Raw genomic sequence first — 15,559 nt, forward strand, 5'->3', positions numbered from 1 at the left:
CCCCCCCCCTGATGCTACGTGCCTGTAAGCTATGACCGTCAGGATTTAGCAAGATGCTGACGAAAACAAGACTGTCACCAAGTGGGAAAATCGACGGTATATTGAAACGAGCTCTATCATTGTTCATATACAGAATTTGAAGAATATGCAATAAACAAATGTCGCACAAAACCCCAAGAATTGTCTCCTAGGTCTTTTTTCAAACCAAAAATTGCAGACTAGACGGTTTAGTTGTGTGAATATTTCATGTAACATAATTGTTGACCGTATGGATCTGACATTTCTCTTTCCCCGTGTTATTGATATAATACTTTATAACTACTAGTATACATTATACCAACGTTCTGACTATCACTCACAAGAAACATTGATTTATGGTTTCAGTTTTCCATAAATGCTCTGACTACTACATGTACTCACAAGTAAAAGTTTTACGTGAAATTCTTCATTCAACAAGAAATACGATTACATGTACGATTACATGAATTCAGTACTGTATGTTTCTTTCTTTTTTTTAAATTTTAGATAATTTGTCTTGTAAAATGAAATTACGAGCGACGAACTTTCATTTTCATTTTATTTAAGAAATAAACTTCAATTTAGAAAGTTCACCAGGATGTGAAGTTGGTTAGTCACGTGATCAAATCCTGTGAAGCCCGAAGGGCTTCTCAGAAAATCAGTTGATCCCCCCCCCCCCCCCCCCCCCCTAAAGAATAAAACAGCATGACCTGCTACTCTTTAACTACATGATTGCTTTATTTGTGACTTAATGGAATTAAGTTACATTTTACATAACAATGATTTTTTTCATATATAGAACATCATTTCTCTCTGAAGCCTTAATAATATATTCAGTTGTTCAATCAGCGCTAGAAATTTTTTTTTTAGAATTTTTTTTTAAATTAAGTTACATTAAATGAGGATGTGTTCCGAATGCTAGAACAGGGCACGAAAAAAATTAGGAAATAACAAAAGCCTCTATACAAATCCCAAATCTACCATTATTTTAGTCAACTGTTTTGAATTTATATCATTTTGAAGTATCTCATTAAAATATAATTAGTTATACAGGTATAGAAATTTACTAACTTAATGAGTAACTCTTCCTTTGATTCTTTAACATCATTTTTGGGAGTTGATTTTAATCAACTCTTCTATACTTTGATGATGAAATATGTTTCATTGCTTGTAGTCAATCAAGTACAGGTCCTCAACATGTTTTCCTACTTACAATAAATGTACATATACAATTCATATAATTGTGTACTGGTTCAACATCGTGACACACATGCGCAGTGATTACACTATTCTGTTTTCTCTTGGTTTTCTAACACAGCAGCATAAGGCGCTTTAACTGTCAGAAATAGAAAAGGGTTGGGTCTAATTATAAATTACATCAGAACATAACGTTATAGGGAACGTTACATGTACATACCTTTCATGGATCATTCCCAATAGGACAAATTCGCGGCGATTTTCATTTCACTAATATATAGTTATATAATTCACTTTGTTGGGTTTGTGAATCATTCGAATTTAAGCATTGAAAGTTGTTTTGAATTATAGAATCTTACGTAAAAGGCGCCACATTGATTGCGTAAGGACAACCCTTCTATCTATACAACAGTTGATGTATGCATGTAATTCCAAATTAAAAGTTCTGAGAACCTAGCAATTTGTCAGAACTTAATACGATCAGAAAGTATTGACCTCAAAAATTGTATACGTCTCTTCGGGTGATTATAGTCCAAGTATCTTCTTCCATATAAATGACGCTTTTTCAAGCATTTTTCGTGATACTGTGAGCAGACTTCCATAGACCTGCTAACTGATACGTAAGAATGGGTAACAAATCCACTGATTGGTAATTTTTGTGTTTCCAGCTTTAAAAAAAGGAGGGACAAACAACACCAACGGGTGTTAATTATTGTCACAAAAACAACCACTAATCTATTGGTTACAAATAACTAAAAGAAAAAAACACATTTTGTTGATTTTACACCCACAATTATTTGCTCCTTTATTTCCTCCTATAATATAAATATTAAATGTTTTCTTGGTAAACATTACTTGCAGTTCTTGAAGAAAAAAAAAGAAAAAATAAACTTACATTACATAATTATTATATTTCTCTGCAAATACCTTAACCCTCATAACCTTATGGAAAAAAAAATCTGCTATACTAGGTTTAATTACAGCAGCATAGACGTTGACTCCCTCACGAAACAATGTGAATAATTTAATTTTATCTCACTTTTGCTGATTCTCATATTTACAGTGCTTCTTATTTCAAAGCCAGAAAAATTTTCTCGTGTTTGCACAAGCAATGTACTTTTATCAATCTCATGATATAACGTATGCGTTTCATTTTCAATGCCAATTCAAGTTTTTTGACATCAATTTAGTTTCATAGTTAAGCAAGTGGAATAGTTTGAAGAAAATTTCCTCTTTTCAGATAAATCCCTTGATCAGGGTGTAGTTAGGCTATTTTCCTTCGAACTTCTTCTGTCGTTAAAAAATTTGACAACCTTGAAATAAAGATTAAAATTATGTACACCAACTAGTATTGAAATAAAGGCCACAAAACCTTTCCCCAAAATATACATGCATGGCTGTGCCGAGCGCAAACTTCGCTTGAGTGTCACACGTAATCATTGTACAGACAAACAAACACATATAACAAAACAAAAAACCGGTAGCTTATCAGAACAGATGATTTTAATCAGATTTTTCCTTCATCAAATAGAACATCTGATAGTAAAATCGAGTGTCATCAAAATAAAATTATATATAACAAACTTTGAGAAAGAATCGAAACAAGAACATAAAAGCAGATTTCCCCCACGGTATTTAAATGATAAAAGCTCACTTGTTGAATTTTATTGCCCAAAATAAACACGCCGGCCAGTAATTACACCTGGACTATATATTGACACGAGTGACTGTGAACAGAGGTATGTTTCCTCTCGCAAAGAATTTTGATAATGCATATGAAACATGTTTGACAGGAAGTATATCTTCTTATCAATCGACAGTTTAATTTCTAGATATCTGTTAAATTTATGAAAAGGAATAATTTCATGATTAATCAATCAACTCTTCGATAGAAGATATAATATAAAGATATTTGCTGAATTGAAGTGTACATGTATATTACTTGATGTACCCGGGAACAATTCAGTAGATAAATCAATAGAGAAAAAATCCATTTCCCTCACGCAGAGAGGGGGCGCTGCAATCGATGCGCCTTCTAGCGGTAGAAGAAATACATTGAAACGTTTGTTGATGCAAAATAATGTTGCAGTATTATCATAGGTATTAATTCTACTGTAAGGAAAACAAGAGCAACAGTTTTATAACGCGACAATGAAGGCGACTATGTATCTTGGATTTGTATGCCTCTGGATATTTTTATTCAGCTCAGTCGTTGAGTGTAAGTATTTCATGCATTTGTTCTTTTGTTTTATTTTCAAGTTTTTAACGTTAAGACCCCTTGTGTCATGTATGTTGCCTGATCATAGTTCATTTCATTTTTTTTCTGTTGATTCGTTTACTTCATGCCTGCTTCAAAGGAAGGTGTTGTGCGTTGATTTCTGATCACAAAATCGTATCGATTTTAATGTCATCTTTGAATGCGCGTTTGCTTCATACATTCATTTCTAAAAATAAATACCGCGTTCACGGCGAGGTCAGTTAGCAAAAACTGGGTTAGCGTAAGCCCTGCGGGGGAAAAGAAATCTGTCTGTAGGTTATCTGGAAACAAGCCGTTAGAACTCAGATCAGATGGTTGTTTCTAGTCGATTACTAACAGTCTTAACTCTCGTGCGTTAGGTCGACTTAGACAACAATTTTATCATTAATTATTTGAAACATAATCTCATTTTGTTGAAATTTAAAATTTTTGAAATATAATAAAATTAAATATTTCAACTTTTATTCATAATTTCAGGAAGTAAATGAGCATTAAACAATACACATTATATTAATTGAACATCGAAATGGTAAAGAGTTTTTTGTTTTGTTTTGTTTTTTTTGCACAGTGCCACATTACGTTTACAAGACATGTATTGTTGTTGAGATATTAATGATACATTAGAAAGTATTGCAAAATGCGATTTGAAAAAAAGACCAGAGATTAATGATACATTTAGAAAGTATTGCAAAATGCGATTTGAAAAAAAAAGACTGAGCGGGAACGCTTCAGAGAATTGTAATAATTTCTTTATTACAATGTAAGTCTTATGTAAAGATCTAGAAGACAAATTATCTTAATTAAGGAATAAGGATTCATTCTTTGATTATTATGAGGTGATAATTTCGGTCGGGGCGTGGTCAAATCCAATAAAGCCCGAAGGACTTTATGATAGATTTGATCACGCCCCGACCGAAATTATCACCTGTGCTTTTATTGATTTTAAAGCTGCATTCGATAAAGTGTGGAGAATAGGATTGTGGAAAAAACTCATTGAATATCAAATTAAAGGGAAATGTTTAAGGGTTGTTGTCAATATGTATAATGGCTGTAGATCAAGAATATTTTATAATAATGATTTTTCCGAATATTTCCCTTGTCAAAATGGTGTCCGGCAGGGAGAAAACTTATCTCCGTTTCTTTTTGCATTATATCTTAATGATCTTGAAGATTTTTTATCACATGAAAATGTCATAGGACTAAAAAGCCTGTCTGAAGAAATTGAACAAAATTTAAATTGTTATCTAAGAATTATGATTATGTTGTATGCTGACGACACTGTGTTGATGTCCGAAACCGAAGATGATCTACAATATCAGCTTCATTGTTTTCAAATGTACTGTGAAAAATGGAAATTACAAGTGAATGTTGAGAAAACTAAAATTATTATTTTTGGTAAAGGTAAACAAACCTCAAAACAATGGTAACGAAATAGAAATCGTCAAGGAATTTAAATATTTAGGAGTTATATTTTCAAGAACAGGCTCTTTCTACAGTACTAGGAAATATGTAGTGACGAGAGCTACCAGAGCTATGTACGCAATAATTAAAAAGTCAAGAGAATTAAATCTATCGATTGATTGTCAACTTGATATGTTCGACAAAATGGTTGTTCCAATTTTACTGTATGGTTCTGAATTGTGGGGTTTTGAAAATTTATGTATCATTGAAAAATTGCATCTTAAATTTTGTAAACTTGTACTTAGTCTTAAGACGTCCACACCAAATTTTATGATCTACGGTGAACTTGCTAGATATCCATTGTGTGTGAAAGTAAAAATTAGAATGTTGAATTTTTGGACAAGATTGTTGAAAGGTAAAGAATCAAAATTGTCATATATATTGTATAATTTTTTACATAGCCTAACACAAATCAATAATTATAATTTCAAATGGGTTGAATGTATACAGAATATTTTACATGAATGTGGTCTAAGCTATGTCTGGTTGACGCATAATGTAGAAAATGAAAAATGGATTTTAAATGTTGTTAAGCAAACTTTGATTGACCAATTTCAACAAAAATGGGTCTCTGATTGTAACGCATCTAGTAAAGGATTGATCTATAACTTGTTTACCAATAACACTTTTGTACCTAGAAATTACATAAACTCTGGTGCTTATATGAATAACATTACTACACTAGCTAGATTTAGAACAAGCAACCATAAACTGCCAATTGAGACAGGCAGATGGAACAATGTACCTAGAAATCAACGATTTTGTAATTTATGTAAAAATAACATTGGCGACGAATATCACTATATTATGATATGTCCGGAATTGAAAGAATATAGAAAAGCTTATTTACCATCAATGTATTTTAGACGACCAAATGCTTTCAAATTTTTTGAATTATTTTCATGTAATAAATTAGCTGTTATTAATAACTTATGTAAATTTATCAATATTATTAATAAGAGAGTCAACTCTCCAGGTTGATGTGTACAGTATACACTCTTGCTTTTTGTATAATATTGTATGTATTGTATATTTTCTCTATGTTGTTTTATACAATATGAGAATAAATAAAATAAAATGAAATGAAAGAATGATTCCTTAACACTTATATTTATATAAATTTAAGCCATCGTACGATTAAATATTTTAATATGAATAAGCAAACCCCGCTGGCGCCTCAATTTGGCGTCATTTGTAGTTATGGGTTATATAGTACAAAATCGATACGTAGTGTTATCACAGGCAAAGACACTGGGAAATGTAAATATTCACTTATAAACGCAAGATGTTTACTTGTGTTTGATAGGTAAATTATTTTTACATATCTCAATCAAAGGAATGATGGTTGTTTGTAGATTATTTCATAATGTAAACACAAGTTTATAACTGAAGTCCGATTTTAGAATGCCGAATAATGAGATTTTTGGTTATATATGTGAAGTCTTTCTCCGGATTTCTTGATTCATAACAAAGCAAATTATTTTGAGATTGAGAATTTTAATGCTATTGCCATTTCAACAGCCCAAAAAATAACAATAAAGCTGTTTTTGGTGGCTTTTTCATATAATTATTGTGTAAGAAAACAGAATTCAACTACATGTATATTAAGTATCAAAAATATCAAACGCATAATCTTGAAAGATAAACAATCCCTGTTAATTAATTTCACGAAACAGAAAATTGTTTTCTCACGATTTTAGCTTGAGGCTACGACCAATATTTCCGTCGAGGTTGACTGTTCAAGGAATCATTATAAATATTTATTCCATACTTAGAAATAAATACAGGTTTTTAGCATACAGATGACATCACACAATTCCTATCGGCCTCCGGGGCTGATACAGGTTATCAGCCCTATGGCTGACACACTCCTTGCGGAACTCCTCTGCCTTCTTCCGTTTCGGCTATTGTGCATGTTTACAGACAAAACATGAAACATTTCTTGCAGTCGACATTTTTAAACGTAGTTGAAAATTTCAGTTTCGGAGCATTTAATTTTTAATCACGAGGAAATTCCGGATCTGTAGCTAAATGATGTTTGGTAAAACAATAAGATCTAATATTTTTATTTAATACATGTATACAGACTACTTTCAAATAATAGCGAGCGAAGCGAGCTCCAAGAACCAGTGTGCGCGGGAAAAAGAACGAGCTAAACCTACAGTTCATCAAAAAAAAAATTTTGTCTACGTCCCATAATGCTCTCTAATGTTTTCACCCGTGGTGCTATGCCAAAAATGGCCGACTTTTAACTCGTAATTTACGGTGGCTTAAGGTTTGAAGACACGTTTTGAGTACCGCATATGCTTTGGCGAGACTCAAAAGATTTGTTACATGCTTCCATACCTCCGTATTGAGTTGAGAAACGTAAACAAAGACGAACAAAGTCATGGATGACGTCACAGTGCACTCGCGCTATATTTCCCGCGATAAATTTAGAGGTGGATCAAACATCTGGAATGCGTGTACTAGCTATTTCAGTATAGACTGCGATACCTGCCTCATTGACGTATGATTTTTAAAAATCTTTTTTAATATAGAGATTTTATGTAGGCCTATATATATTAGCAAGAGCCATACTTTACTGTCATATCGATCCATTTTTAAGCTATAATTGTGCATGCATGAGTAGGGAGGAAATAAACAATAGGACATTTTGAAATAAATAAAAAGGAATAAAATGAAAAAATAAACAGTTTAAAAAAATTATGTAGATATTGCATATAGTCAGACCATTAAATTTAAAAGTGGGAAATTACACACCTACAAACAGGTACCGGGCTCTCTCTCTCTCTCTCTCTCTCTCTCTCTCTCTCTCTCTCTCTCTCTCTCTCTCTCTCTCTCTGGGAAGGGGGTTGCGCTGTATGTATCATAACCATTAAAATTAGTACCTTTGGCATACTTATTGTAGAGCAATACTCTCTCAAAAATTCTTTGACGTTCGTTGATACCTAAATAAAACTATAAGTTGACAATGATGCAAGGTATGTGTAATTCTTGCTGCGCTCGCCAGAACGGTAGCACCGTAAAACATATTATTTAAAATCAATTTGTTCAAGTTGATGCCTTTTTTACAAAATTTATTACTAAGTATGTAATAAATATAATAATAAATACCCTTCTTCCATATCACAGCCTGTATCAGCCCAAGACTCCAATATCAGCCCGACGGCCCTTGGGCTGATATTAGAGTCTTGGGCTGATACAGGCTGTGATATGGAAAAGGGTATGCATTAATCTCTATGTATATGACGTCACTATAACCCCGCTGTTTCCAATTTAAGAAGTTTTACGTGTAGATTATCGGCCTCACTATTCAGAATACTTTTAAAAAGTGTCGTAACAGCTTGTGCACCCTCTCCTTAATTCAGCGTGTTCAAAGCGGCAGATATACCATATTTTCGACGTTAACTCTTCATACTCAGAAAAATTCATTTTTTTAAAAAGTTTAATGAAATCGGTGACTGTGCGAGTTCTTTGAAGTTTGGTTTTGGTTTTGTTAACATTTTAATATACCATCGATTAGCCAGATATTGGAGATTTTTAATGGAGCACAGGCTGATTGTTAAGGTCATTCAAAGAAAAACAAGTCGATATTCTTTTTAATATTTGAGTTCTTGTGATTTTAGCAGAACTAAGTGATGCATCGTGTCCCTACGACTACCACTACTGTGAAGGGACCATATTCTGCTGTCAGTCGGGATACATATGTACCGGGACGACAACCTGTTTACATCTGGCGTAAGTATCGCCGTATCTTCATTAACTGTCGGTAAATCCCCAACAGCCATCAATAACATGACCTACATTAATGCCCGTTTACACCCTTCTTCCTTTTCATGGTACGAATCTACACGAAAAACACCATGGCCCGATAACGTACAATTATGCATGTGTCGTGTTTACAGAACCTGAAAACGATTAAATGTAAACATTCGTCTGACGTTTGCAGTCACATGAGTCAGCTCTACCGAGTATGATTCCCTCTATTTCTTACGGAAACCTGTGGTAAATTCATAGCTCTTTAGAAACTGACAGGACTGAAATCAATACTTACTTTTTCAATCATTAATTTGTTAAAAACAAGATTTAAAATCTGATATAAATGATTGTAAAAAGTAGGTAAAATTCACAAAATTACTGTTAATGCACATCAGTACATTAGCTTAACAGCTAAACAGCCAAATCGTCTGACTCTCCTATTAGAATTTGCGTCTGACATCATCATAATTATTTCATGCAGTCTGTGATTTTTCTTAGATTTCCGTAGGTTTCGACCAATGAATAAACGGGGCTTGTATATTTCAGTTTGGCGGTTTCTATAGAACAATGAATTAACAATAAGTTTCCGTAACGGAGGGAATCATACTTGGTAGATTTACCACCTTCCAAAGTCTGATGCGCTCCGCTCTACATAAACCCTTGTCCGAATATGCAGAGTTTGACGAGGTTAGAAACTCATCGTCGGAACCCACGGGTTTTTTATCCGTTGTATAGAAAACCCGGGTTTTTTATCCGTTGTATAGAAAACCCGTGGGTTCCGACGATGTTAGAAACCTCGCATGCTGGTTGGTGTCATTCAAGTCTGCATGATTCAATAAGAATCGTTGTTTCAGTAATGATGTTAACTGTGCATTGATCAATGTTGAACCGTTGTCAAATAAACGTTAGATGGACTAGTAAGTATTTGACTTACTGCTATCAGTTTTTCAGTCGGAGTGAATCCATCTTTTCTACAAATTCGATTTTTGTTCATGGGAGCAATCAAATTGCTATATTGTTTCTGTTTATAACGTATTCTCTGATTGGTCAGTACAAGAGGTCACAAAAGTTTAAAAATGATTACTCTCATCGTTAACCCGCATATGTATTGTTTTCGGTCAAGCATTTATGTAGAGCGCAGCGGATAAGAAACACTTGACTTTGGAAGATGTATCTTTCCACGTACATTGTACATTAATATTGTACGTGTGGTCTAAATCAGGGGTCGTGTAAATTGACATACTTTTAGAAGAGTTTCAATAATTGTCTCTCGTTTTTGCCCAGTTTATGTGGTGTGACCATCTTTTTTTAGTTTACACTTTTGGGCACCTCCCTCTATGTATTTTTACATCATACTGCCAAGATGATATCATTATTTTGATACTCTAAATTCAACTCAAAACCTACCAAGTATTAAAATCATAACAATACTTGTGTACATATAATTACTTACAGAATAGTCACGTTCAAAATATTTACATGTGTACGTTGACGTATAATTTTACAGGTGTAATTTTGTTTCTTATGTTGAATTTTTCCTCAGGATCATAATCGGCCCTATTGTCGGCCTGGTGGTGCTAATCGTCTGCATTGTCGTCTGCTGTATCTGTTGTCGTAAGTATTCAGGAAACAGGTCACCTCTTATTGTTTTATCGACAGACATAACCCTCTATCACGTTTTATTACCCTGATCCCAAATTCCGCTGATACTTCATCACAATAACAATAGATATGCGCTTCGCCTCGCCACCTGGAGAAGTAACTAACCTGAGAAATTTCCGTTGACGGTCAGTAAAACACATAGGAAGTCTTATTATACGCCTCAATTATATATTGACAATGCATTAATTATTTGAAAATCTCCTGCTCCCCTCTCCTCCCGAATTTTATGCAGATGAATCCATATAATTACATAGTTATGATAAGGAAGAATACCGCTTCCAATATTGTGAAGTTCATGGCCCCTGGGACAGGGGTTTTGGTGTAAGGGTGGGGTTCTGATTTCTTAATGAATGCATAAATTCTTTGAAAATCTTATCCTCTGCTCCTGTGTATTAATTCGATGAATTAAGTACATAGTTTTGATGAGGAAGGGTGCCTCTTCAAAATTTATTTTTAATTTAATGGCCCCTATGTCAGGGGTTCTGGTGTTAGGGCAGGGCTCTAATGATTTTATAGGGTTGGGTGTAATTTCGACTGATTATTTTGTTTGTACTTAAGGTTGTTCAATTATGTCACTGTATGCTATGCTACAATTTTTGAATAATTTTTATAGAATTTAGAAAGTTTATTGAATTATACAATTCCAGAATATTAATCAAAGTACTGAAGTACTGAAAGCCGGGCTCTTTTTGGTGTGTCTTTATGCATATTGTGTAGTAAAGACTGAAAATCTCTCTCTCTCTCTCTCTCTCTCTCTCTCTCTCTCTCTCTCTCTTCTCTCTCTCTCTCTCTCTCTCTCTCTCTCTCTCTCTCTCTCTCTCTCTCATGTTTTTAATGTCGGCAAAGCATCAGAGAGCGACCAAATTTTGTAAGCGGCTATAAACAAAAAATATGTCTGTCTAGTAGAAGTTAAAATGTTCAACAGTTGCTGCCTTGAATTTTGCAACAAGCATTATATATTCAATCCCCATTTCTTCATCGTGCAGCAAATTAGTTCTTGGAAATTCATGCGCATTGTATGTGTCCAAAATGCATAGTTATGTTTTAAAAACACGTTATTAATAAGAAAACTAAAAAAGATAGACAATTCATTCGAAATTTTAAAAAAAGAAACAAAATGCCAACACTTTTGATAAAACGTGGCTCTTTGTGTAACTATTTGGTATAGCGGAAGCCTAACCTTGACGCTGTTTGGTTTTTTGTTTACTTGTGCTATTTATAGTAACATTGACGATTTGCCTGCCTATAGCCAGGACTCTGCTTTCAGCAGAGCCCGGCTAAAAATGATTTCATTAGCCCTGTAATTATAATGCACATGAATATACATTGCAAAAGCCTCACTGCAGTCACTCAGGTCACTGATAAGGCCCATGGGCCTCTTGTTTTCTTTATTTGGCCAAACACAAAACAAAACACGAATTGGGTTTGTTATGCTTATTGTCTACGGAAGTATATCGGGTTGTTAATGATAATAGGAGGCAAGGCAAGCGTCATAAAGGAATGTAAGTAACAATATCCGGCCACGTATCATATAACTATACAGTAGTATCAAGTAACGTACAACTGTGCGCCCCCCCCCCCCACCCACCCCCACACACTCATCAAACACATAACTCCGTTGATGTTGATGTGATAGTTTCAACTGCAGATATTCAGCAAAATTTGTTAAAAATAGCTCGTTTGATGCGTAAAATTGATATTATATTGTGGAATAAACATAAATGTCTCGAAGTATAAGCTATAATTGGGCTCGGGTTGAAAATGTTAAGAGGGTTCAACAAGCCTAACCCTCTGTCACGTTTTCTTAACCCGCCTAAATATAGCTTAATCCATATATTTCAAAACAGTACCATGTATTTTATATTAATGACCCTTAATATGTGATGTTATATATTTATTTATTACTTAAAATGTCTGAATGTTTAAATAATACTATAAATATAACCATTTTCGTCTTTGTCAAATAAAAAATAGCCATTATCTGACCAACTGGGAAATTGTGCATACAAAAAACAACTTTGATAAGACCCCTGGAACAAACCAGGAGTTAAAAGGGGTTTTTTATTTGACCATTTGATGCCTTTTAGCAATAACTTTAATAATGTAGAAGAGAAAAAGAAATCCCTAGGGCAGAAGTTTAAAAAAATTGTAAAAAATGTGCCAAATTGATACATTTCAAGCAAAATCCCATAGGGTCCTATGTTAAAAATTAACAAACTTTGAGATGACCTCTTAAACAAACGGTGTGGTAAATGTCTTATTTTTCTATCCTAAAATAATAATTATATCAGTAGAATATCATGTAAAAAATTTCATTCAAAAATCTAGGGTAGAACAAATTAGACCCGGCCTCGTTAAATAAACTTGATGGGTGAAATATGTGCTTGAACAGTTGTCACAATGTAAATTTTGTTTTTATACATTGTGAAAATACCACATTTACATAATGAAAACTGTAACTTTTGTAACACATGTTCTACTTAACAAAAAAATTTCAAATTTTACATTATGACCATGTAATGAACTTCTGTCAGGTTTGAGCCTACAAATAAATACTAAAATTGAAGGCAATTTCTTTTTCAAAAGAGAATTTGAGAGTTATTTTGAATATGTCGCAACCTTAATATTACAAGAAATTTTTAAGAAGAAAGTTAAGTTTTTCTATTGTGTGAATAGTACCAATAAATGCTTACATATAACAATGTCTTTGCCAGTAAATCTTTATACTTGGTCAGCTTATAAAGTTTTCTCTAAAGTAAAATTGATGGCAATCTTTTCTCAATCTTTATGCCCAGAGCAAGTTCTTGCAATTGGTTGAACAAAAATAAATTGAATATGTCCCCCTAGTACATAAATCTGCAAATGTACGTCAAGGTTATCACACTTAATTCGATGTGTTTCATTTTAGAATATTTTTAACAAGGACTTGATTAAAACAAGAGGACTTTAAACTGATAATATTACACGATAAAATGACATTACGAGTTGTCTCAAGCTCTAGACAGTTTGTACTCTTCTCCTAATATGCATACATTTTGATGGTGAAAGTTCAGAAATTATAAAATTTATATCAATGTACAATTTAAATACTATTTAAGAGAAAATTACAATCATTATTATAATAATAATCATTTTTTATTATTATTATTATTATTATTATTATTATTAGAATCAGAAGCTTTAAATAACTAAAGGCTTATAAAATGTAGATACACTTTTCAATATTCAAATTTGAACTTGAGTCTGAGTTCATAATTTTAGTTTGGTAAGAGGAAACCTTTTCCAGTTTTATGACCCATTAAATCCAATAATCTGTGTACATGTATATGACCACAATTTTTTTAATCATCGATATTGGACATTCTAGAGGGGAAACCAGACATCAATAAACCCTGTTTATTATTAATCAATTGCAGAGTTATATGACGGAGTAAAACCAATCAATACACATAATGGGGCGAACCACAGTGGTTGTGGTACGAACTCCCTGCTTTCTCAATGGCCCAATTTTTATACCAGCGCATTGAGACAATTGCCAATTGCCTGTGATACCTTGATTCTGATAACCAACATTATATATAGTGTCGGATCAAAAGATACAAGGTTATAAGATGAGATTTAAAAAAAGGCACTAAAAAAAACCAGGGACACGAACAATAAAGTAAAATATTGTCAAATTTTCGGGACAACCAGTTCCTTCTTCAGGACAACAAAATAAAAACTACATATGAAAGGAGAAAAACATCTACAAAACTAGCACTAAACTAAAAACTAAATATAAAACACCGGATTTGAACGTGGCAACTATATCTTTGTATTAAAGATCATAAGCCCGGGAAAAAAAATCCCGTCCGACGCAGCGGACGGTCTCTGTAGGACTCACGTAATCTTTCAGCACTCCTAAACAGGCCGTCCGAGTAAAACATATAAGCGCTTTTATTTTCATCTTCAGATGTTTTACAAGTAACCAATTATTGTGACGCCAAAATAATAAATATATATAAAACATTCCCAAAATATTTTTTCTCTCGACCCGAAGAAAAATCTATCTTAAAAAAAACCAAAAATGGCAAAAAACCGTCGTATAATCTCCCGACATTTTAAATATTAACCAATCCACTTTGATAAAGTCTCTCTCTCTCTCTCTCTCTCTCTCTCTCTCTCTCTCTCTCTCTCTGTGTGTGTGTGTGTGTGTGATAGTATGTTATAACGAATGTTCTTATTTATAGGTCGTAGGCGGGCCACCCCTGGAGTAGTCTACAGCCCCACCCCACAAGCCAAGATGTGAGGCAGAATATGTATAGAAGTGGCCATAAAGATCACTACACTGACATTGCCTATTACAATTACTTAACATAGACAAGGCATTACTTATAAAATACTGAATGTGTTGACCTCTAATGAAAAGCTTGAAAAGAAAATGCATTGCAACCCTATTTGAACTTCATAATTCCGAATAAAAAATATTTTAATCTTAACAAACGGTGCTTCGTATTCCCGAATTATACAATTTGGTGCTTTTTCAGAAATGTTCAAATTATACAAGTATCTTTGAAGTTTATCAAAGAGTTGTAATTTGGACACTTGTTTTACGCATTAAACTTATAAATATATTACCATCTTTGCTCTCAAAGATCTCTCAAATTCAAAAGAAGGTCATGCATTAGACCTGTCCTCATCTTTTCAGCAAGAAATTCTCAGGCAAATCATGCAAGTTTTTTTTGTGTAAATATATGTTGTGAATATTCTATTGAAGCTATGCTTCATACTGCATGTATTTTTGAACTTTTTATATTGTGTATTTCTTGACGTATTTTGTTTTTACTATGACAAGTAATCATGTAAGTTTTGTCCTAAGATATTACCGGTAGATTTTAGACGTATAAACAGACTAATAAAAACGTAAAAGTTTACTTCAATAAAATGTTTTCTTAAAACATGATTCTTTTATATTGTTTTTAAAAAATTGCAATTTGAAATCACCACTGTGCCGGATAATTATGCCAGTGCCTTAGTGGCATTTTGCTCCCGTTTAAAATGCAGTTTCATAAAAATCTATATATACCAACACGATACACCATCGTTTAGAGACTATATAGCTCCATTTGGTTTAAGTGTGTTTCACATGACAGGTGAGATATTAACCTTTAAAAATAATATCCTATAGGAAAACAAGAATACCAATAGAAGAAATAACTTTTT

At 33.2% G+C, this 15,559-nt stretch overlaps 1 protein-coding gene across 1 annotated transcript; it reads left to right on the forward strand.

Annotated features, from left to right (window-relative positions):
- The first annotated feature begins 3,234 nt into the window (after positions 1–3,234).
- Positions 3,235–15,288, forward strand: LOC105344606 (uncharacterized). Its single transcript, XM_011452412.4, has 4 exons — positions 3,235–3,433; positions 8,563–8,674; positions 10,239–10,309; positions 14,587–15,288. Exons 1-4 carry the CDS (start codon positions 3,367–3,369, stop codon positions 14,643–14,645), a joined length of 309 nt encoding a protein of 102 aa, XP_011450714.2. The 5' UTR covers positions 3,235–3,366; the 3' UTR covers positions 14,646–15,288.
- The last annotated feature ends 271 nt before the right edge of the window (positions 15,289–15,559 follow it).

The sequence above is a fragment of the Magallana gigas genome, chromosome 8, assembly GCF_963853765.1.
Source record: "Magallana gigas chromosome 8, xbMagGiga1.1, whole genome shotgun sequence".
NCBI lineage: Eukaryota > Metazoa > Mollusca > Bivalvia > Ostreida > Ostreidae > Magallana > Magallana gigas.

What these genes read in the sequence shown, in the direction of transcription:
- LOC105344606 (XM_011452412.4), top strand. Translation starts at nt 3,367, where the DNA reads ATGAAGGCGACTATGTATCTTGGATTTGTATGCCTCTGGATATTTTTA. An exon ending in ATTCAGCTCAGTCGTTGAGT is followed by an intron (nt 3,434 to 8,562) that starts GTAAGTATTTCA and finishes TTGTGATTTTAG; the next exon opens with CAGAACTAAGTGATGCATCG. An exon ending in ACAACCTGTTTACATCTGGC is followed by an intron (nt 8,675 to 10,238) that starts GTAAGTATCGCC and finishes ATTTTTCCTCAG; the next exon opens with GATCATAATCGGCCCTATTG.